This window comes from Stenella coeruleoalba (assembly GCF_951394435.1).
Source record: "Stenella coeruleoalba genome assembly, chromosome: 6".
NCBI lineage: Eukaryota > Metazoa > Chordata > Mammalia > Artiodactyla > Delphinidae > Stenella > Stenella coeruleoalba.
Genome location: NC_137151.1, coordinates 58,725,278 through 58,749,742, shown reverse-complemented (window position 1 = coordinate 58,749,742; position 24,465 = coordinate 58,725,278). Strand labels below are relative to the sequence as shown.

Genomic DNA, 24,465 nt, shown 5'->3' with positions numbered 1-24,465 from the left:
TCCCAGGTCCAAATGATACTACCAAGCTGCCTGTTTAGATTATTTGCCAAGATTGAATCCAGACACTTCCAGAAAGTCTAATCCATCTATGCTAACTCACAAAAACTGCCAACAAGCATTTACCATGTACCTCACTCTGCTGCATACTTAGGTTGTTCAGAGCAGTGGTTATAACCGCAGGCTTCAGAACCCTATGGCCTAGGGCTTACTAGTCATGAGACTTGAGTCTGGTTACTATCTGCATCTCAGTTTCCTTACCTGTAAAATTGGGATGAAAATAAGTTAATAAGTGTACAATGCCTAGAATAGCCCAGCACATTGGAAGGTCTCTATAAGTATCTGTCATGACTACTTTTTATATATTTTTAATTAAAAAACATTTTGTTAACAGTCCCAGAGACAGGCATTATAATAATACTTGTTTCACACTCCTGAAAGTTCTGCTGGGTGAATGCTGGAAAGGGCAATTTCTATGGCAGTTTTGTTTTCCAGTGATCATTTTCCTCACCTCCTGGCAGACAAACAGTTGTCACAGAGAGTAGCCTTGTTGATAATGCCTGTAAATCTTTCTGGAAAGTTCTTCAGTGACTTGGTATTAGAGCTTTCAGCTTCCCCAAATGCTGATGTTCTCTAATCAGTTTTCTCTCCAAACTAATCATTTCTAGCTTGCACTGTGACCTCCCAGTGATGTCTCACTACAACTACTACTGCTAAAAACTAGCCCTTTGCTAAAATAGTTGCTTGTTTCACGGGCCTGTGGGTCATTTATTTATACAGTTAAGACGTTTCCACCTTTCAGCTGTTTCTCATCCCCTTGGATTACACTGGCTTAATGTCAGTGGACATAGTGGGGTGTAAAAGCCTTGTCAATAGTAATTATGGCCACTATTATCCAGTCCTGATTATTCCCAGAAGAGTCCTAACAAGGGGTGAGGGAGTAACTATAATCAGAATAAAAAAACAGAGCAGGGCTTCCCTGGTGGCGCAGTGGTTGAGAGTCCGCCTGCCGATGTAGGGGACACGGGTTTGTGCTCCGGTCTGGGAAGATCCCACATGCCGTGGAGCGGCTGGGCCCGTGAGCCATGGCCGCTGAGCCTGCGCGTCCGGAGCCTGTGCTCCGCAACGGGAGAGGCCACAACAGTGAGAGGCCCGTGTACCGGAAAAAAAAAAAAAAATTGGGCAATTTCCATTTCAAAAAGGAATAAAGCCATCCTGATGCCCTGTTTAGTGCTGGCTTCCTATATGCGCTGAACCTCCTGGCTCTTCACTGGGGTGAGGGCAGGGTGAACTGGATTTAGTTCAGGCAGTCCCTTTGGCCTTGCATTTCTTCACCAGTGGCCGTAGACATCTTCATCTTGACCTGAAGTTTGAGACATGAATATTCTGCCCACTTTCACTTCTCTGCCGTATATATTGGAATCTTATGTTGATATTCATACTGTTTCAAGGCAGTTAGAATTTCAGTCTCAGCATCTGTCTTTCAAACTGGTCTTGGGAGCTTTTTGTTTTCGTGTTGCTGACCATTCTGAGGAATGTCTAGATGGGGTTGTCAAGCTACAGTCAGGGCTGGCTGCTTAATTTTGTAAATTAAGTTTTATTCGGAATACAGCCTTTTCTATTCATTTAGATGTTGTCTGTGGCTGTTTTCAGGCTACAATGGCCGACTTTAGGAGTTGCAAAGCTAAAATATTTACCATCTGGCCCTATAAGAAAAAGTTTGCCAACCCCAGGTCTAGACATTGTTATCTTACGGCCGAAAGAGACCTTCTTATTTTACAGGTAAGTTGTGTAAATCCTCACAGAGACGTGATGAACACTGAAATCACACTAGATGTTTCAGCAGAGAAATTTGATATAAAAATTGGTTACACAAATTAAAGAGCAAAAGAAAAAATTATGAGGTAAGTGAGAGACAGGAGCTGTAGGAATAAGCTATCTCTAGGGCTTGGGAAAAAGGAGAAGAGGGACATAGAAGTTCTGGGCTCTAAGCTCCAAGGTGTGTGAGGCATGCAACTGAGAGGCAGGATGCAACAGGTTCAGGTATAAAAAGAAAAGCAGGAGGCTGGGACAGGTGCTCCCTCGGGGCACCTGCTGACAGGACCAGCAAGATAAAGGGAGTCCCTCCTCCTGTCCTACTGACTACACTCCTCTGTGTTTCCCTATCGGCAGGACCTAACAGGAAGCCTACAGAGGAAGGGGTCTGGGAAACACAGCTGTAGACCCCCTTCCCAGCACTACTGAGCAAAGGATAGATGTGTGTGTTTGAGCTGATAGACAACAGGTAAATTACGGTCACAGGCGTAGAGAAGTGAGCATGCCTGGTGACAGCGAGTGGAAGTCTGGAGCCTGAGGCTCCTGTCCTCACTCTATTTAGACCCAGCTGGCCCAGTGCACTGCTTTCCTACTTACCAGTCTCTTGGAGTTCACGACGCTCACATCTAGAGCTGTGTTCCCATGTTTGTGCTCTCCTGTTTATGTTGTCTGGCTTTTATCTTTTCATTTGACAAATATTTATGCCTTCTACAGCCAGGCACCATCTAGGCCGTGCTGAGATAACTAGCAAACAAACACAATTGTGTGTAACAAAACACAATCCTCCTGGAGCTCACAGACAGTCAAGAGAGGCAGATGATAAACAGGTAAAAACTAGAGTACGTTAGATGGCATCACTGCTGAGGAAAAAAAATGTCAAGCCAGGAAGGGCGATACAAAGAGAATTTCTTAACCATGGGGTTGTAAATGTTAGTCCAGGAAAGGAAGGTGACATTTAAATAAAGACCTAAAGGAGGTAGGGAACAAGCTTTGGGCACATTGGAGGGGAAGAATATTCCAGGCAGAGGGTGTAGCAAATTCAAAGTCTCTGAGGCAGAAGTGGGCCCAGTGTGTCTGAGGAAGAGTGGGGAGGCCAGAGCAGATGGAGTGGAGGGAAAAGAGGAGAAGGAGGGCGGAGTCACGACACGGACAACCCCTCGTTGTTTCCTTTTTTCCAAATGTTTGCTATTCCGGAAAATGTGCATGGTACCAGTTGGTTGGCCTTTCAGAGTAGACCTTTGAAAATATAGCGATTACATCCCCAACAAAAGTTTGGTCATCTGACACTCTGATCTTTGAGTAAATGCTTAGAGCACACAGCCCCAGGTTCAAGGGCTCCAGCTCAATGGCAATGCATTTATCAGATGCACTTGATGTCCCTGGGATGTTTCTCTTATTGAGAAGGGAAATCTGGTGATAGTGATTATATTTTAATGTCTCCTGTGTATAGTAATCAGAGAAGTATCACTTTTCACAACTCCTCTAATTCCTCTCAAGTCCAACATGTTCCCTCCATGTGAACGCTGTGGATGGTATTAAACTTGTCGAAGGAGGAAGTGATGCTCGTCAGTACTTAGCAAATGATTCAATTGTACTTATCCTAGATGCTTTCTCAACGTGATGCTCTTATGCTTTCCTGTTAGGATCGTTTGGGATTTGAACACAGTGAAAGTTAATTAGCTATTATTTTATTGCAGTGAAATTCCTCATCTCAGCAGCACTGCTAGGTACTCCAAGGGAGAGACTCTTTCATCTTTCTATCCTGATTGCCTACCACGTGCTTGGAACAAAATAATAATAAATAGTTTGACCTATCTGGAGGGCTTCCTAAATTTTAAATCCTGAGCTAAGAACTTTGCATACATTATCTCATTTCATCATGGCAGATCCCTAGGGGCTAGATAGTGCTATTATTATCATTTTATAGATTACAAAGTTGAGGTTTTGAAAGATTCAGTAACTTTCCTAAGACTCCCGTGCAAGAATTAGGCCTGGGTTCAAATTCAGGCTCTCTGATTTCAAAGCCACCAGGGACCCAACCCCTTATTGGTATTTGTTGAATCATTGGTGATGGGTAGCAGCCCGCGTGTGCTGCTGGAGAATAAAGGATGTGAGCAGCTTTCCAGTCAATTTCTTCTTCTGCCTTCTTGATTTCTCTTCCTCTGTCCCAATGTCAAGGCTGCTATTTTGCTAGAGCAAATTGTAAAGTAACACTCATTTTATTTCCTTAGCATCAATATAAAATATTAACTGATTAGCATATGGAACACAAGAACTCTATAACCAGATATCTATTCCCCATGTTTAACAACTTTATGAGTTTATGAGCTATAAACAGCACTTCTCCTTTTAGTTGCATTTCATTAGCCATTTATTTCCCCAAACAGTTTCTCTCTCTGAGGTAGAAATATTTTATATCACAGTTTCATACAGACCAAAAAAGGTTATTATTAATGAATATAAAAAAATTCAAAATATCCTGTAATCATAAAATAACCATCGGTTAAAGCAAGACTATTCTGTGGAACGACACCACTCTCTTACTTAGAATTCTGGAATTCCTTTTATTCAGAAAAGCGTTTGATCCTACAACCAGGGCTCATTAAGATACCATACACTTTGATGAGAAATTATTGTTAAGTTGAACCATTTTAAAAGCTGTTATTCTGCCATTTTTGATTGATAAAAATGGCATTTTCATATGGTTCAACCTAATAGTTGGTCTCAGCAAAACAGTAAAGTATAAAGCTGTTAACCGTTTTTTGATTTTTAAATTCAAGGAGACATGAATCTAGGAGTTTCTGTGGAAACTGATGGGTAACATGATTAGCTGCTCTGCTTGGCTAGCATAATGCTTTAAACTGGTAAGTCAAATAAACGATATGTCCCAGGCCCACCAGGAAGACCACACTAGCAGCCCAAGACCTTCATCTGTTGTTGCACGGGTGCCCAGTCAGGGAGCAATCAGACAAGGAAAGGGAAATGTGGGCGTGTCCTCTGGTGTTTGACAGAATAGGTTGTAACTTGGCAGTAAACTATGAACTTGCTAAAGGTCAAAACCTGGACTTGGCACTCACGTCTCGCAGAACTCGCTTATCTAGATGTTTCGAAAGCATCTTCCAGTTTGCGCTGCTTTTCAAATGACAAGGCAAAAAACAAGGAACATTTATTGCTCTGCTTGTTCCAGTTTTGCAGTGGTGTTTGGGGTCTGGGGAGCCAGGATAGGGAACCCGGCTTGAAGGTCGTTGTAAAGGAGCTGAGAGAGGGTAACACAAGCCAAGGGTGGCCCGGGCCTTGCACCCATGTCCTGGGCCATAGCAAGAACACGGCCTGGCATCAGTATGGATATCTGAACATCAGCAGATGGATCGAAATCACGCTGAGCCCATTATGAGCAGAAGGGAGTCTGAATCTGGCAGAGATGATGGGTTTAGAAAGGCTGAGGCCTGATGAGAGGATAAGCCCAGTGACATTTGAGGTGAAGAGGCAGGAGAGGTAAGTGCCCAGCAAGGAAGAGCGGCATGCAGGGCAGCAGGTGACCTCACAGGGGATTTTTGTCTCCGTTATTTTATTATTCCAGATTGAAGTGTGTTGTCTTTTAAAACCTGGGCAAATACCCTCATGTGAGATAGCACTGTATCTGATCTATATTGGAGGTATGCAGTTCATTCTCACAAAATCAAGAGTCAGTGATAGACACTTTATGTTGATATGTCTGTCTTGTTATAGATATGTATGTCTTAGTATGTGTGGACTGCTGTTATAAAGATAGCAGAGATTGGGTGACTTAAACAACAAACATTTATTTCTCACGGTTCTGGAAGCTAGAAGTCCAAGATCAAGATGCCAGCAGATTCGGTGTTTAGTGTCTGGTGAGGACCCGTTTCCTGTGTCCTCACATAGCAGAAGTGGGGAGAGAGCTTTCTGGAGTCACTTTCTAAAGGGAACTAAACCCACTCATGAGGATTAGTACTCATGATCGAATTACCTACCAAGGGCTCCCCCTCCTAATACCATCATATGGCGGTTACGATTTCAACATGTGAATTTTGAGGGGACACAGACATTCAGTTGGTTGTAATATATGCGTGTGTGTATAAATTGATCTATTTCTATTTACAGATCTATCTAAACATCTACATCAGCAGATAATATTAGGATTGTGAATGTTTCTTACCACTGATACCTTGATTTGTACTAATTTGGGGATGTGTTTTATGTTCATTTTAGACTAATAGCTCTTGATAGCAGGGTATTTATCCTCAACAATGATACTCACTTTATAACTATTTTTATATAATAGGATGATTGGATGAATACAAACAACTGAGGGTGTTTAATGAACAAATCCAGATTTGTAATTTTGTAGTCCAACATGAGTTTCAAATATTATTTTCTGTAGCACAAGGCTTTACTTCTTATTTAAAGGTTAAACTCAAGGACTGGCTTTACTCACTTGCTATATTTTTGCTAATAAACACAAATATCTTATTAACTTTCAGGGGAGAAATGCAGGATTGAATTGAAAAACAAAAGTTTTTAAAAGAATATTTTACTTAACAAACTAGGCTTATACAAAATCAATAAAATAATAAAATAAAGGGTAGCAACTTTATCTATCGAAGCTGAAGGTTTTATAGGCAGAAACAAAACTATGTTATCAGATCAAATCCAAAGAAATAAAACCTTAAGAACACTTTTTTTCTTTTTGCGGTGCGCGGGCCTCTCACTGTTGCGGCCTCTCCCGTTGTGGAGCACAGGCTCTGGACGCGCAGGCTCAGCGGCCATGGCTCATGGGCCCAGCCGCTCCACGGCACATGGGATCCTCCCGGACCAGGGCATGAACCCACGTCCCCTGCATCAGCAGACGGACTCTCAACCACCGCGCCACCAGGGAAACCCAAGAACACTTTTTGAAAGAGCATTTCCTGTACGAGATCTACTTCTCCACAGGCTGTAAAAAATTAACACGAGAAGATACTGCTGGCTTTGAAATCCCTGAAAAGAGCTGCAGTTATAGGAATGTTATGGTAGTGGCTGATTTTGTGAGTGTATGTTTACACGTACGTGGAAAATGTAGAGAGTTTGGAAAAAGACTTTAAGGTATTTGTCATCAGTGGAGGCTCTGGGATTGAGGAAGAGGAATCACACTGGCTTGACTGTGCTTATAGGATGATGCCCTACTCCAATCAACAAAAACTTTTTTTGTGTGTGTCTTTTATGCCATACAACTGTGCTGGATGCTAAGGTTGATGAAAAACAAAAACAAAAACCCCAAACCAATGAACAAAAACCCAAAGCCCTGTCTTCAAAAGAATACATGGCCCAGCTGAGCAGATTACACAGGCAGGCATGGAAAAATAGTTATCAACACAGTTAGTAAGTGACAGGAGCCCAATGAGTAGCATGGGGGCAAAAGTCAGAGGCCGAATTGAGGTCTTCATGACAGAGGTGGGAAATGGAGGAGGGAGGCTTGTGACAGATGGGGAAGCCGTTGAGGACATGCCAGGAAGTGGCTTAGGACAAGGAGTAGAGTCAGACAAGCCTAAGAAGATCTGCTGGGTTCAGTAGGCAGATCAGTGTGACTAGGTTAGAAGGTTCTTGCAGGGATAGAGTGAAAATAAGCCTGGAAAGGTCTCACATCAGACTGTGGGGCTGCAACTGCCAGGCTAAGCAGTCTGAATCTCCCTGTAGACAGTGGGGACTCATTGGAAGCTTTTGAGGAAGAGATCACCAGAATGATAGTGGCATTTTAGAAAGATCATTCCGGTGACGGTGCAGGGCAGGAATTGGATTGGGAGAACCTGATGGCAGGGATATCTGGAGAAGAGATTTCGTAGGAAGAGTCAATAGGGTTGATTGGTTGTAGGGGATGGTAAAAAAGAGGGAGACATCAAAATGATCTTCAGCCTTTGAATTGCCGTCTTCAGTAACAGAGTATAAAACCACACAAATTTCCTGTGGAAATCTAGTTTTGGAAGGAAGACAATTATTTTAGACAGGGTGTGTATAGGGTTAGAGTGGGGCAAGTCAACTAAGAAGCACTGGAAATGTAAGCGTGGGTGCGGTAGGCTAAGGTGGTGAGAGCAGATATTGTCATTCATCTAAATGGTAAGTATACCTGAAGCCCTGGAACTCACATTCTCTGGAGTTCCCTGGAAGGAAAACTGTAGAGAGAGAGGAGGAGAAAGCTGAAGACTAATATCAAAGCATTTCTGCCTTACAGGCCAGTGGAGAAAAATAGAGTCAAAGTAGGAGATGGAAAAATAATGGTCAGAGAGTTAGGAGAAGGACTGAGGCTGTCACAGAATCCAAGGGAAAGGCTTCACGTAAACTTTAATCAAATTCAAGGAAAAATGATGATAGAAACGAAGATCTCTGAACTGGGTGATCAGTATATCTTAAAGGTCTTTGCAGAGCAAGAGGGCTTAGAAGTGGACCTCAGGCCCTCACGAAAGGATAATCTAGCCTCGTGCCATCCACTGCATGATTGCATTGACTGGGAAGGTGCCCATTCAAATTGAGATACACTGTAATCATCAATTACATATCAGGTTTTAAAGACAGTATGAAAAGAAATAATGTGAAAGATCTATTAATAGCATATAAAGACCAATTACACACTGAAATGATAAAATATTTGATATACTGGCTAAATAAAATATGCAATTAGAATTAATTTCACCTTAAAAATTTTTAAATATGGCTACTAGAAAGTGTACTCACACTATATTTCCCTTGGACATTGTTGATCTAGACCTTCGAAATGAAGCTCACTAATGTAGCACCGTGAAAAACACACTCTCGCAAACACTTTAACAGCTAAATGCATTTTTACCCTTTTTCTCAGTCCGAACTCTTTCAAAATGTGTTTTGCATTTTGTCAGTGTATTTCTGTATTTTGTGACTAGTGTATATTGTAGATATCCTTTTTTTTTTTTTATATGCGAAACAGGTTATCCCCTCTTACTGAACATTTGGCTGTTTTTTCCAACCAGCAGGTGATGCTACAGCTGATAGTCGCAGAACCTACACTCTAACCGATTATTTAAAAAATACTTTTAGAGTGAAGTTCTACACCTTGCGATGGATTTCAGGTAAGGATTTTTGGCGGAGAGGGGGCTGATTTTTATGGTTATTTTCATTCTGGTTAGGTTGTGGGGCACTTTTATGGCACTGAGAAAATATTCTTATTTTTTTTTAACCGTATGGGAAGTATTTTTTTTCTACTTAAGTGTGGAAAGGGGGATAGACAGAAAGAAACTTGAGTATTTCTTTGATATGTACTATAAAAAGTTAAATGTAAATTGAACCCTTTACAATAATGATGGAAAAATGAAGGCATACTAGTGTAATATTCATCAGTTCATGTTTTTCCAACTTAGAAATGCCTTTTTAGTACTTGTGTGAATTTGTCTTAAATTTTTATTGCATGGTTTTTTAGCTTATGAAGATGTTTAAAAGCAACTTGAAATACTGATCTGGCCGTTTTCTCTCTTTAGATCATGAATATCTCTACAAACAAGAAAATAATATCTTGCTATTCAATGCTGAATATGGAAACAGCTCCATGTTCTTGGAGAACAGTACACTTGTATGTTTAATCACATAATTAATTCATGCTTTAAGGGAATTCTGGGGATTTTCTTTTTCATAACCTTTCAAATCATGAGTACTATCGTTTCTCATCCTGTTGGACTCTCTCTGCAGCATATGGCACAGTGGATCTTTCTCTTCTTCTTGGAATGCTCCCTGCCTTGGCTACTTTTTAGTCTCCTTTGACGATTCCTCCTCCTCTGCTCATACTCTTACGTGTAAGTGCTCCGCAGGGCCGTGTCTTCACTGCTACTCTCCCTCCTCACTTTGCATGCTCTCCTTCAGCGAATTCCATGCACTTCCACAGCACAGGTGCTTCTCAAATACATGCCTGTAATACTAACCTCCTCCCAAGATCTAGACCTCTGTTTCCAACAGCTTGCCGGTTCTGGCACATGGATGGCCTGCAGTCATTTTAAACTCAGTGTCCCAAGCTAAACTAGTTATTTCCCCTTCCCTCTCCTAGCAAACGGAAGGCATAATAGTCCACTTCCTGAGTTCCCAATCTTAGTAAATAGCGCCCTCTTCAAAGTCACTTAAGCTAGAAACCTCAGAATCCTTGATTCCTCGGGCATTCCCCTTATTTAGCTACTCAACAAAACCTATTAGTCCTCCCTTGCAACGTCAAGTGTCTCTCGGATTTCCATTTCCACGGTATAGTCCTGGTTCGAAGCCTTGATTAATCTTGTGACAGTATTCTAACGAGTGTCCCTCTCTCCATTCTGTAAATCTGACCACGGCATTGCCCAAGTCCAGGGCTACTGTAACCCCTCCCCTCTCATCTCATCTCAGCCACTGGGTCACCAGAGCATCTTTGTAAAAGCCAGATAAGATTCCATCACATCCATGTGCAAAAAGTAGTTCAGGGTTTCCCTGGTGGCGCAGTGGTTGAGAGTCTGCCTGCCGATGCAGGGGACGCGGGTTCGTGCCCCGGTCCGGGAGGATCCCACATGCCGCGGAGCGGCTGGGCCCGTGAGCCATGGCCGCTGAGCCTGCACGTCCGGAGCCTGTGCTTTGCAACGGGAGACGCCACAATAGTGAGAGGCCCGCGTACCGCCAAAAAAAAAAAAAAGTAGTTCATAGGTCTATTTCTTATATCTAGGCCTTGGCTATTTTTCTAATTTTATGTCTTCTCTTTGTCTGACACACCCTATACTGTATTCAGGTTACAACTAACCTTTAGGCAGTCTCTAAATATGCATGCCCTTTCTGCATCTGGGTTTTTACTCCTGCTGTTTCCCCTCCTGAGGAAGTTCTCTCTCTGTTCCTGATCCCCACCCACATAGCCATCTCTCCTTCATTAAAATAAATCCTTCCCTCCCTGATTCTCTAACCCTGATCACCACCCACCTTGCCTCATGGTCATTTGTGTGAGGGAGTGTGCCCCTCTTCTAGACCGGAACCTCTCAAGCTACCAGCCACAAGTCTAGAACCGTACCCTCTACACAGTAAGTACTCAATAACGGCAGTTAAATGGAATCGTTCAATTGTTCTTTTTTCTACTTGATTGACAGGATGAATTTGGATTTTCTATGAATGATTATTCAGTATCTCCTGATAGACAATATGTTCTCTTCGAACACAACTATGTGAAGGTAAAAGAAATGCTTTTTTACTGTGACATTTAAAGAATCCTATGAGTATGTTATTTTATAACTGATTTCAAGTCTGTGACTATTTAGGCTTGATACCTAAGTAAAAGAGTAGGCGCTAAAAACTCATTAATTCGGTATCAGAAGGAGAAATGGTCATTCTCATTCATAAAAGATAAGTCTAACGAATGTTTTAAAAGAAATTCATTTTCAGGGTTTTCAAATACTAAAAAGCTAAAGTAATATTATACATAGATACTAAAAACATAAGTTAATAAAATAGAACTTATAATTTAAAAGTATGTGTACATGTCTGACTTGTACATCCAGTAATAGAACCCTTTATTTCCTTTGTCTCAGTTCGACATATATTAAAACTCTCAAGCATTTGCTTTAAAAACAGTTAAACTTCTCATCCTCTAGAAGAGACTCTGCACGGTCCACCTCCCAGCCCCCAGGTCCCACCATATACAAACCGTTCCAAAGGGGCAGCCTCAGAACCGGTCACCAGTGCCCTGCAGGGAGCGCTCAGCTTCCTCCAGTTGCCCAGCCCAACATCAAATTCTCACACATTGGGGAAAGGTTACAGCCTAATCACACATCCTTCTCATGTTTAGGGTGGCTGCCGATCGCCAGTGACTTTCACTGCAGCTTTCTGATTATTCATGGATTTGACAACGGTTGTTGTGTATAGGCAGTTTTGAGACATACCGGAAAGATTAAAAACCTGTAGAGAGATTCTGCTTGAAAACAAAATACAAAGCTGGGGATCCCTACCTCTGCCTTTTTTCTCTAGAATAAATAGTAAATACTGAGTGACCTTATCCCACACACCAGCGCTCCTGTATTCAGGCCATGCCGACCAGCCCGTACTCCGTTTCCCATTTTGGGATGGTAACTCCCGCTCGTAATATTTGCCCTGATTCATTGTGCTGGGCTCCATTTCCTGGACATGAAGCCTTGCTGACTATATTCTGCTAAACCAATCCACCAGGAAGGAATCAGAAGCCTAAACCAACTTTAACACATCTGTTCCCAGTTAATGAATTAGTGTTTGTTTAATTCAGTGGTTCTTATTGCTGTCTACGGATTAAAATCATTTAAGGAGCTTTTAAAAATTCCTAGTGTCCAGGTCCAATCCCCAGATCAATAAATTGAAGTCTCTGGGGTGAAGCTGTCATCAGTTTTCTTTTTTTGTTTTTTTTTTTTAATACGTAGAGTATTTTAATGAGCAGCCAGGGTTGAGAACCACAGATTAACAATTTCCCAAGTTAAAGACAAACATATAAAGACTATGAGGTTAAGGTAGAAACAGCAAGGTAAATACCAGCTCAATTTGCTATTTAGCCAAGTTCAACAAGTGCCATATGGTGTGTACTAACGGATGTATTTCACTGGTAGACCTTAGCCGGACAATCATCATTGGTAATTTGTATCTGTTGTATCACGGGAGTTTTCATGTGCGTTTAACTGCTTCTGCTGTTTTCATTCTGTCCCCTTCATCCTGCCACTCTGCCTTTCTGAACCCACCTCGCACCTCCCTCTCTGCACTCACCAAGCTTGGCCAGTGCTTCCCACCCCTGCCTGCTCCTTAGGATCAATCACCTGGGGAAGTTTTTTTTTAAATACAGATGCCTAGGGGCTTCCCTGGTGGCGCAGCCGTTGAGAGTCCTCCTGCCGATGCAGGGGACACGGGTTCGTGCCCCGGTCCGGGAAGATTCTACATGCCGCGGAGCGGCTGGGCCCGTGAGCCATGGCCGCTGAGCCTGCGCGTCCGGAGCCTGTGTTCCGCAACGGGAGAGGCCGCAACAGTGACAGGCCCGCGTACCGCAAACAAATATAAATAAATAATAAAATACAGATGCCTACAGCCTACTGCACACCAACTAACTCAGCATAGCTATGGATGGGGTCCAGGCGTGGGTAGTTTTAAGGACTCCCAAGTGATTCAGTGATCCAAAGTTAAGAACCTTTAAGTGCAAAGCTCTTCATATTTCTCAAGCATCACTTTCATTCCCATCTAAGGGCCAAAGCACTTGCTATTGCTTCACCCTGGCACCTTCTTCCCCTGCTCATCATATGCTCTCCCTTTTTAGTAATTCAGGTCCAGGCTTTGTTGATGCTACTCTGTCCCCCCCAACATTCACTCTCTATCACATTAGCTTACTTTCTTCATACGTTTTATTGCCGAGCATTAAATCAAAAGATTACTGAAATAGAGAACTCTATATTCTATTTTACTTCCCGGAGTATCCAGCAGAATTTTCTATACAGCGTAAATGTGTTGACTAATCAACTCTCAAGACACACATCAAGAACAAAGAAAAGTCTACTTTTATTCAATTTCCCTGGAGGTCTACTGCCAGTGCTCTTTAGATCCTACTGCATGGTTTCTCCATGACTGAGCTAGTCCATTCAGAAAGATCAATTCTTAATTTTAAGGTGTAGCTACAAAAAAAGGTAAGTGAGTCAGTGAACAAAACCAAATAATTTTTTAAAAATTAATTAATTAAAAAAAAAGAAAACATAAATAAGTAAGGACCATACAGCCTAGTATGGATGTTCTCAGCATCTCGCCTCATCGCTTAATGCTGTACCGATGATAATAGTTGCATCGTCTGTGACTTGTTGACAATGTCCAGGAGTCCTGCTAAATACTTCACGTTCATTCTCGTGCCCCTGAGATTGTTTCTGTCACTATCCTCATCTTCCTAAAGAGAAAATTGAAGTCTAGAAAGAAACTTGCCTGATATTACATATTGGAGACTTGCCTTCATCCATTTGGGTTGCTATAAACATCATAGACTGGGTGGCTTAACAACAGAAATTTATTTCTCAGAGTTCTGGAGGCTGAGAAGTCCAAGATCAAGGTGGCAGCAGATTCAGTATCTGTCAAGGTCTCACTTCCTGGATCATAGTTGACCATCTTCTCCGTGTGTCCTCACATGGTAGAAGGGTCAAGGGATTTCTCTGGAGTCTCTTTTATAAGGAAACTAATCCCATTCATGAGAGCTTTCCCCCTCGTGACTTAGTCACTCCCCAGGGATCCCATCTCCAGAATACCATCACGTTGGGGGCTAGGATTTCAACATATGAATTGAGGGTAAGGGGGGAATACAAATATTCAGTCTAGAGCAAGACTTGAATCCAGGTTAGAAGACTCCAAAGTTTGTGCTCTTAAACATGATCTTTCCTATGTTCGTGCTTGAACCTCTTTCTGCTATGATGCTTTTTTTCCTTCTCTGTGTGGCAGTCCTCTGCCACTGAGACTCAGTCTAAGAGTCACCTTTTCCATAAGCTTCTCTCCCTCCCCAATTCCTAATTTATGATTCCTGCCTTTCCCCAGCCACCTCCATTGCATGCTCTGTGATTCTTTTCTTGCAGTTTATGTCTCCATATCCCCCATTCAACTATGAGCTCCTCAAAAAGAGGGAGCCTGTCTTATCCAGTAATGCCTAATCAAGAGGATAGGTGCCAATGTTTATAGCCTAAATAGACTGATGAGTCTGTTTCGGAAGATTAAGTGAATATACAAACATCTTGGATTTCCCTTTACAACCCATGATAGATCTGTCACCCTGAAATGATCTCAAAACTTCTTAAATCTCTTAATATTTTTAGCCTGTACCACAACTTTTGGCTCTAGCGAGTATTATACTCAGAGGTTTTCCAGAAACAAGCATGGAGTGTGTCAGAATAATTCAGGATTCAAAAAAGAATGTATGACTTGCAAAGAAGAGGAGACAATAAATATTTGTTGACATGAGAGGACAGGAGGGTGATGAATGATAAGTGGGAAATATTTTTCAAGATGAGGGACCTGACAGGTCTTAGCTCTGCTAATACAGCTGGGGGTCTCGGGCTACCTATTTCATCTATTTCAGCCTCATAGGTAAACTTTGATTATTTTAGTTTGGTCTGTTTCTTGAATACCTACTATGTGGCTTGTACTAGACCAGACACTCCGGGTATTTAAAGATGAATAAGACACAATTTCTTATCTCTAGGAGTATGGTAGGGAAAACAGACATACAGACAAGTAATTTTGAAAAAAAAAATCTTTAATTTATATATGTATCCACATATAAACATAATATTTCATAAATGCAAATCTGTGATCATATATTTAAAAAATCTTCAGTCTTATTTTTTTACCATTTTTTCTTGACTCCCTACTCCTCACCCCTCTGCCTTTTCCCCAGGTATCCCATGTTGAGAATCTATTGTATACCCCTCCATATTTTATAGTTGTTTCTTTATTCATATAATTCTAGGAAGATAGAGATTCTTTTTAGTTATTGTTTATTTTATAAAAATAGAATCCTATTTTCCATACTTTTCTGTAAATTGCATTTCTCACTCAGTGGTACCATGTGGAACTTCTTCCAAGTCATCTGCTATGGCTCTAGCTCATTTATTTTTGAATTAATAGACTTTATTTTTTAGAGCAGCTTTAGGTTTACAGAAAATGAGTGGAAAGTACAGGGGGTTCCCATATACTTCCTCACCACCACCCCCTGCCTCACCTCCACCCCTGTTATTTTCCCTATTATTAACATTTTGCATTAAATGTAGTAGTACATTTGTTACAATTGATGAGCCAACATTGACGCATTATTATTAACTAAAGTTCATAGTTTACATTAGGGTTCACTCTCTGTGTTGTACATTTTATGGGTTTTGACAAATGTAGAGTGTATAATGACTTTTATCTGTCATTATAGTGTCATGCAGAATATTTTCACTTTTCCTAAAAATCCCCTGTGCTCCACCTGTTCGTCCCTCCTTTCACCCGAACCCCTAGCAACCACTGATCTTTACTGTGTCTGTAATTTCGTCTTTTCTGGAATGTCATGTGGTTGGAATCATACAGTATGTTGCCTTTTCAGATTGGCTTCTCTCACTTGGCAATATGCATTTAAGTTTCCTCTATTTCTTTTCATGGCTTGGTAGGTCATTTCTTTTCATCACTGAATAATATTCCATAGTCTGCCTGGACCATGGTTTGTTTATACATTCACCTGTTGAAGGACATCTTGGTTATGTCCAAGTTTTGGCAAACATGAATAAAGCTGCTGTAAACATTTGTGTGTAGGTTTTTCGTGTGGGTATAAGTTTTCAGCTCATTTGGATAAATGACAAGGAGTTTGCTGGTAAAATTATTTGAGCTGGGAGTTTTCTTTGTACAGAGGTTTTTTATGGATTCAGTTTTATATTAGATGTAAAACTATTCAGAATTCACTCTTTCGTCTCACTTTTGATAACTTGCTTTTAAAGGAATTTGTCCTTTTTTCTAACTTTTAAAATTTATAGGTAAAAAACATTTAAAATAAGGTCTTATAATCTTTTAATGTCTGTAGAGCCCATTGTGGTATCCCATTTTTCATTTCTGATATTATTCATTCATACTCTTTTTCTTACTCTGTGTTAGTAATTTTATTAGTCTTTTCAAAGAACCAGTTTTTAGCTTTGTTGGATTTTTCTCTATTGTATTTTTTTCTATTTGATTACTGCTTTGACCTTTATTACTTCTTTTCTTCTAATTTCTTTGGATTTGGTTGCTTTTCATGTTTTAGATTCTTGAGATGGTTATTTAAAATATTGATGGTATATGTATTTCAATTTTAAAACATATTGCCAGGTGGCTTTCAAAAAATCTGTAACACTTTATATTTTCATGATCAGTGTAGGAAAGTAAACATCTCTCCCCATCACTACCAGCAATAGAATTAGAGTTCTTTAAGATATTTTGCCAATAAGGTGGTTGAAAAGGGAAAATTTGCATTTTCTTAAACAGCTGAACTTAACATTACTGTGGTAAGTGCTGAGAATAATGTTTGCCACAGGAAACGGCACCTCAGCCCACTGTGGTCCTGGGAAGTCTCCTTTGCAGAGATGAGGCCAGAGAAAAGTTATAGGTAAAATCCAGAGGAGTTTGTACTAGATGATTTCTGAGATATTTTCTAATTCCAAAATTTTAAGAATCTAGATAGGGAATTATAAGATATAAAATTTGAGAATTATACAATGTTATACGGCTTTATCTCTCAGCTGGGCTCCTATAGCAAGTGGTCAAACTACCAAGAATCACAGAAGCCTGAAATGTTTGTTTTCTTTTGCAGCAATGGAGGCATTCCTACACAGCTTCGTATGACATTTATGACTTAAATAAAAGGTCAGCGACTTCCTCCCAAAATCTGTTATGCTTTTCTAGTATAATAATAATTTAAAAAGAAAAGAAATTCCACTGTGATTTATTCACTTGGAAATGTTTCTCTTTATCTTTTTCCAGGCAGCTAATTACAGAAGAGAGAATCCCAAACAACACACAGTGGGTCACATGGTCACCAGTGGGTCATAAATTGGTTAGTGAGTCTCTCCCCTTGTCAGAAAAATAATGGCTCAAATCTCTCATATGCAGAAGCTGCTAACCATGATACAGAGCAGATACTTAGGAAGCCAGTACATCACTATCAAACAGTTTTATTGCCTAAAATAATATTTTATTAGTCTAACAGAGTAAATACAATTCCTGAAAGTTTCTGAACTACTGTTAGGGAATTGTTTATTTACTGGGAAAATGTTCATTAAAATCTTGAATTCTAATTCTGTTGCACTTTGGGTTTTGTTTTGTTTTGTTGAGGCATTCCTGCTTTCTGATAGTTCTGTGACTTTCTCTATGTTGTCACTATAGATATACCTTCATGTGCTATAGTCTTAGGAGAATGTCAGAAGTCCAGAAGAATCTAAACAGGAAGACAGACTGTTTATCTGTAGTTGACCTCACCCTCTGGGCGTGCAGCTGCCCAACATCTACTCACCTTCCCTGGAGAGAAATGCATAGCACACATCATGCTATAGAAGTGGTCAGTCTTCCCAGGCTTCGCATACACTTTGGTATCCAAATAGCGTGGTTGTGAGCTGCTTCTCGGGCTTCTGTATCTATACTTACAGTTTAAGAATGTGAGAGGAGGGAGTAAATGACTCTTCCTCCTGATCAATGGAATACGCTTAGGTAATCATTACAATTGCATACCAATATTTTTTGAGGATAAAATAATTGGTAAGTTTTTTAAAATCCAGAATAAAATATATTATGTATCAATATTTTTTTTCCAATCTTTCTAGGCGTACGTTTGGAAAAATGATATTTATGTCAAAAATGAACCAAATTTGCCAAGTCAGAGGGTCACATGGACTGGGAAAGAAGATGTAATCTATAATGGAATAACTGACTGGGTTTATGAAGGTAGAGACGTTAAAGCTTTTTCAAATCAGAAAATCTGTACGTTTTCAAAAACAGTTAAAATGGGGGGAAATTCAATGGCATTCAAAATAAGTTGCATTTTAAAAATGTCATCAAATCTCCTTTAGCACTCATAACACTAGGTATCTCATAGACCAAGAATCTCTTCACAGTGGCTACTGCTGCTACATCCTCACTGTCTCGTCAATGCCCCTATTGTCTTTGCTCTACTGCTACAAAAGGGCCTTTCTGTGTAGGTAGCTTTTCTGCTTTACTGGGGCATAAAAGCCTCCAGATTGATATCAGATGTTTCTTGAACCGGGCCTACCTAACCCAGAAGTTACTAAAGAAAACGAAATACTCCCAGAACATTCCAAAAGATGACAAACTATTGTCTGGAGATTGGGGAGTCAAGGGTAAGAAAATGCCTTTTTTTTTTATAGAGGATTTGTGTTCATTGGAACTTGAACAAATTAGCATTTCCTGTTTCTAAAGAAGAAAAAAATAATTAGAAAGACTTAGGAAAAACTGGGTTCAAAAAACAGAACTGAAAAAGTTAAAAAGAATGATTCTCTCTTTAAGGATAAAGAGTTTTAGAAAATATTAGGAAAACATTATTCATGTCTGTAGTTGCCAAGGTAAAAAGCATTTTGAGGCTATTCCAAACCCTTCATAAGATTGTCTCATGCTTATTAAAGACTCATCCTTATTTTATCCTGTTATTTCTTCTTCATACTTATTAAAAAAAGGTTTTTCTTCATGACAATTTCGGTTCTTACTAGTTCAAATCGAGTTCAGTTAAGTGGATAACATTATAAGAACAGGAAACACTTTAAAAGAAAGATAAATTCCCATGGCCCAGAAACAAGTGTTTGATGAAAACTTACAATGAAATTTACTATCACTTGTCACTTAGATATTGAAAAACATCTTTAACGCTTGTTGGACAGCACAGCACAACCTCCAGGATCCCCAACGTGAGCTAGATAAAGCCTCTTCCCAAAGCTGTGACTGACCCTTCCTTGGAACAGCTGGGCAGCTCTAAGATAAAAACACTCCGACACTAAGGTTCTTTCTAAGGTAGATAATAGCTGGAGGGATCTCATTTTGCCTGTTCATGACTAAGCCATTCACAAGCAGAAGAATGGCTTCACAGTTCCAATGTGGGCCTGTCTCTAAAAACGGGACTTTAGTCCCTACAGGGAAATTCCTACAATTGGTTTTGTACATTTACAAGTGCTCCATACTTAGAAAAGGGCACACCTGCTTCTCCATATATGGGGTCACCTTCCTATTGGAGCCACCCTCTCTGCTGTAGCCATGAAGACCTGTTGGGATCAAAAGAGAGTCCATTTTGAGAATCTGTAGGTTCATAAGTAAATGGACAAACAAAGCTGCAAGGTCTAAACAGGGCCACATGCCACACTGAGGAGGGACACTCACAGAGGAGCCTATATTCTGGGACTTGGGCTGCCACCCCACCCTGGGTCCCCAAATAGCTTTCTCTCTCAAGTTTTCTCTTTTCACTTTATTTGATGATTTTCTAATTGATTATTATTTTACTTTAGTTAATAAGTGTTTTCTTTTTCCAAAAAAAAAGGATAATACTTTATCTCCTAGGATGAAGTTAATTACGTTACAGTCACTTTTGAGTATGAATGTAGTTTACCTAACCCAGAGCTGAAAATGCGGATTTTGGTGAGATGAGGGGATAGAGAAGGAAATAATTTAGGGAGATGGAGCATTCCTTACCCCCCTGAGGCAGTAGTGTTGACAGTGGCAGGGGTGGGGGCGGGGGTTGTGATTAATTCAGTGCAATTCACATTGAGTGCCAACCACCTACAAGGTGCTGTGCCAGGTGCTGGGGACACAGAGACAAATGCTACCCAACTGTTGCTCTCAGGGAATTCAGCCCAGAGAGAGACAAAGAAGCCAACAAAAACTGTCATGGAGTGAATTAAGTATCCTATTAGAGGGAGGAAACTAGGTCCCAGGGGTACCTAAGGAAATTCAGAGTAAGTGGCAGGATGGGAGTTATCACAGGATGGTGGTGGGAGTGCCATAGACCCCCATCGTGTTCATAGCCAACTTCAGGAAGGGCTGGATATCTTTTCCTTCTTTCTTTGTTCTTCTTTCTCCTCACCCATGATCCCTTCATTCTTAGGACTTCGAGTTTGACCAGTGTAGTTTTATAATAATGGTTTTGACACATCATTGATATGGAAAAATGTGGTCGGTATTCTAGTAAGGCAGAAAGAGAAAGACAGATACCATATGCTATCACTTATATGTGAAATCTAAAATATGACACAAATGAACTTAGCTATGAAACATAAACAGACTCACAGACATAGAGAACAGACTTGTGGTCACCAAGGTTGGGGGGTGGGGGAGGGATGGATTGGGAGTTTGGGGTTAGCAGATACAAACTATTATAAATAGAATGGGTAAACAACAAGGTCTTACTGTATAGCACAGGGAATTATATTCAATCTCCTGTGATAAGCCATAATGGAAAAGAAAAATAAATAAGTAAATAGATAGATAGATAAAGTGTTCAGTATTCTAAATAACTACTAATCCAAAACATAGACTCCTACCTGCCACCTGTACTTAAAAGTGATTTTACAAAGCATTACCTTGCTGTCATTGTATTCATTTTATGTAATTGCATCTTGATCTTAGATTAGAACCAATGGGTAGGAGCTATAAGGAATGAGACATGAACTCAGTATATGAAGAAGTTCTTAGTGAGAAACCTCCTTGGCTTAGAATCACAAGGCCTGCCTTCTTGTCTCTGTCAATTCACTCTATCTCTCTAAACCTTAGTTGTCCTCTCTGTAAAATAGCCTGTGAATAGACTTACCCAGGGTTCAATTAGATAAGTGTTTTGTAAATTCTAAATTGCTGCATAAATGTAACTCAGTGACATATGTATAAAGCAGTCAAAGGGGGAGCAGGCTGCCTGATCAAGTAGAAGGTTTTCTGTTACTAGAAGTGCTGAAATAGGCAGGAAGGAACAGTAGAAGATGGACTCCAGCCAGACAAATCTGGATTCATTCTTGATTTTAGCAACTATTGGTCATGTGCTCCTGAGTAAATTGCTTACTCTCTTTAAGCCTGCCTGCCCCTTTGCTCATCTGCACAAGGAGTTACTGTGAGCATTAACCGAGATAATAGATGTCAGTTACTTATCAGTGTGTGGTCAGCAGGCATTAAATCGCAGCTGCTCATCATTATAATTATTATATTTTATTATTGTTGTTATTTTTATTACTGTTACTCCTACTACCATTACCATTGTCATAACTGAAAGCAAGCATTTGGAAGAAACTTGTCAAGAAGGCATAAGAATCAGAAAAGTGATTGGGATAAATGATTTCCTTACTCTAATATTCACGTTTTTATGCTTTTGCTTTTACCTTTCCTCTCGCAGCACAACATGAAATGTGTGGATTAACTCAAAGGATTAGGAGGCTCCATCAAGTCTACTTGAATCCTCTATTCCCAGTTGGTGAAAGAGGTTTTGGCATTTTAAGAGGCAGAGATGGGAAGTCCCATGAATGGACTCCATAATAAACATAGGAAGGAGCTACCTTTGCCAGAAATTGGGAACAAGTGCAACATTGTTCAAGAAAGAAAACCCTTTCCTTTCCTTTTGCTTCCATCTTACCGTCTTCCCTCACCCATCAGCTGATAGACCAGAGGAGGGTGTTAATCCAAGGGAGTCTTCAGTTTCTAGACTAGGCAAAGGAGATGTTTCTTGGTAGGGGTCTCATGGAGCTCCCTTCCATTCAAAATCCATCATTCTCAAGGCTTTTGTGCCAAGAGTAGTAAACTCTGGGGCACCATATTGGTTCGATAGCCTGGAGCCACCCACCACCCACCAGTACCCTGCGGGCTCAGTACAAACTGAGCCCACTTGGGGAGCGTATGCTGGCATGGTGACTGTTTGAAAAATTAGAAAGGAGAATCAGCCCCTTGTGTGAAATTTACTTTTAGTATGTTTTGTGGCATAAATTTAGAGGATTGTAAGATAAGGGAAAAAATGTAGAGTTTATATTAAATATTGTGTGCTAAGATATTCAAAAATGGTCCAACGGGTTACTTATTTTTACAATCCAGCTCTATCCTTGAGGATTTTATTTTTATTCGTTTGTATTACTCTGATTTTGGAAGCCCAGCAAATGCAAAGTGGTTCATTAGTTGAACTCTACTGTAATTACTAAAGCTAATGAGAACAATATTTTGAATGCCAAAGCCAATTTATCAGCTACTTCTTGTAACAGAACAATTTCTGTCTTTTTTCAGAGGAAGTCTTCAGTGCTTACTCCGCTCTGTGGTGGTCTCCAAACGGTACTTTTTTAGCATATGCCCAATTTAACGATACAGAAGTCCCACTGATTGAATACTCCTTCTACTCTGATGAGTCACTGCAGTACCCAAAGACCATGCAGATTCCTTATCCAAAGGTCTGTGCTCCGTTTACATAGTGGTTCCGTGATTTGATGGGAAGAGAATGGTTTCATTTAATCCTTTCCTGCTAATGAAAATATTGTCAGTCTCTCTTCAACAGCTTGTGTGATTACTCTTGCTGAAGTCAACAGCATGTGGCAATTTTAAAGTATTTTTATTATCCCAGGAAAGAGTGTGATTTAAGGTTTTGTAATTTCTCCAAAAACTTTGAAGAATGACAAGCCGAAAAAGATGGGGAAAATGCTTTTGAAAGAAGTAGGGGGAATGAAAATGTTTGAAAGGAGGAAAAGAGAGGCTGTGACTGAATGACAAGCTCATCTCATTTGTAGACGTTGGCTCGTGCCCTAGATAAAGTTGAAGAGCGGGGTTATATACCAGGTTGTATTACTAACTGATACAGGACGAGTTTTAGTAGTTCTATTATAGATTTGGCACTAATGTAAATTTCACCCGTCCTACATTTGGAATAATAGTGTCATGTCTTGGTTTTCAAGACTGTTTCCCCCTCTGGGATGCATGTTTATGAACACTGAAGAGCCTTATTAAGCAGTATAAGCCAAGGAAGAGGGAGGTTTAGGAGGGAACCAGGATTCTTCACTTCACTAGTGTCATAATAACAATGGCCACAGTATCATCTATAGGAAAATCTAATAGCAAAGTGTTTTTGCTGTAAGCAATTTGGGAGAAGGGATTTTTATTTTTACTGACTCCCTCAATTTGCTTTATGAAGAGCTGCCATTTTAGGGAGACAGAGGAAGTTAAAAGAAAAAAAATCAGAGACTAAATATGGAGATGTATTTTCAGTGGAATGTTATTTTTTGAAGAGTGCAACTGGCAAAGAAATACCATAGAGTGTTCTCACTAAAAATATCATATTATTTCTAACTAATTTGTCAATTGAAAATCTATGTGTATATATAAAACGATTTTATAGATTTCTGTCATAATATTGATTGTAAAACTCCAAAGTACTGAACCTGAATTTGGAGTGGAAGTGAAGGCTTCCTAATTAGCATTTTGGCTCTCGGCTCAGGTAAACTAATTTTCCTGGGGGATTGTGTCTTTGCCTGAACCCAGGGTATTCTTCCTAGTGGTCAGCCATCGGTCTTCTTGTCTTCGGGAGTCAGGGTATATTTACAAATTAAAAGAATTGATTTTAACAAGTTTATCCTTTTTTGCTCAAAGTGCATAAATTATGAGCATTCATTACTTAAACGGGAGTCATATATATATTTCTGCCTGAACATGAGAAGGTTGCATTTCATGACTCTCCCTTATGTTCATTTTATCTGTATTAAATTGTTTGAAAGTGTCTGATTGTTTATAAGTTTATGGCCATAATGCAGACATTTTTGTACAGCTCTAAACTTGTGTGATGTTGTTATGTATATATCTTTTGTCAATACCAATTCTGTGATTGTTTTTTTCCTAGGCAGGAGCTGTGAACCCAACTGTAAATTTCTTTGTTGTAAATACCAACACTCTCAGCCCAGACATCAATGCAACTTCCCAACAAATCATTCCTCCTGCTTCTGTGTTAATAGGGTAAGACTCTTGACCCAAATGCTTGTGTTGTAAACAGTTCCACAGCTCCCAGGGAGAACACTTTCAAAATGAATGGCAGAATCAATGGCAGTATCTCATGGTGTCACCTGGCCCTGCCCGTCATTCATTCTTCCATTCAACCACTCTGTTGGGCTGCACTTGCCCAGCTTTAAGACCAAAGAAAGAACCCAGAGTCAG

The 24,465-nt window shown here is 40.1% G+C and overlaps 1 protein-coding gene across 1 annotated transcript in view; it reads left to right on the top strand.

Annotated features, from left to right (window-relative positions):
• The window catches only part of DPP4 (dipeptidyl peptidase 4), a gene marked incomplete at its 5' end in the record, with an annotated part of 76,899 nt that overhangs the window by 12,746 nt on the left and 39,688 nt on the right, over positions 1 to 24,465 (top strand). Inside the window, 8 exons of the mRNA XM_079924341.1 lie at positions 8,811 to 8,909; positions 9,315 to 9,406; positions 10,923 to 11,003; positions 17,123 to 17,175; positions 17,293 to 17,365; positions 18,129 to 18,249; positions 22,558 to 22,718; positions 24,155 to 24,267. Of these exons, the coding sequence (XP_079780467.1) occupies positions 8,811 to 8,909; positions 9,315 to 9,406; positions 10,923 to 11,003; positions 17,123 to 17,175; positions 17,293 to 17,365; positions 18,129 to 18,249; positions 22,558 to 22,718; positions 24,155 to 24,267 (793 nt within the window). The remainder of the gene's footprint in view (positions 1 to 8,810; positions 8,910 to 9,314; positions 9,407 to 10,922; positions 11,004 to 17,122; positions 17,176 to 17,292; positions 17,366 to 18,128; positions 18,250 to 22,557; positions 22,719 to 24,154; positions 24,268 to 24,465) is intronic.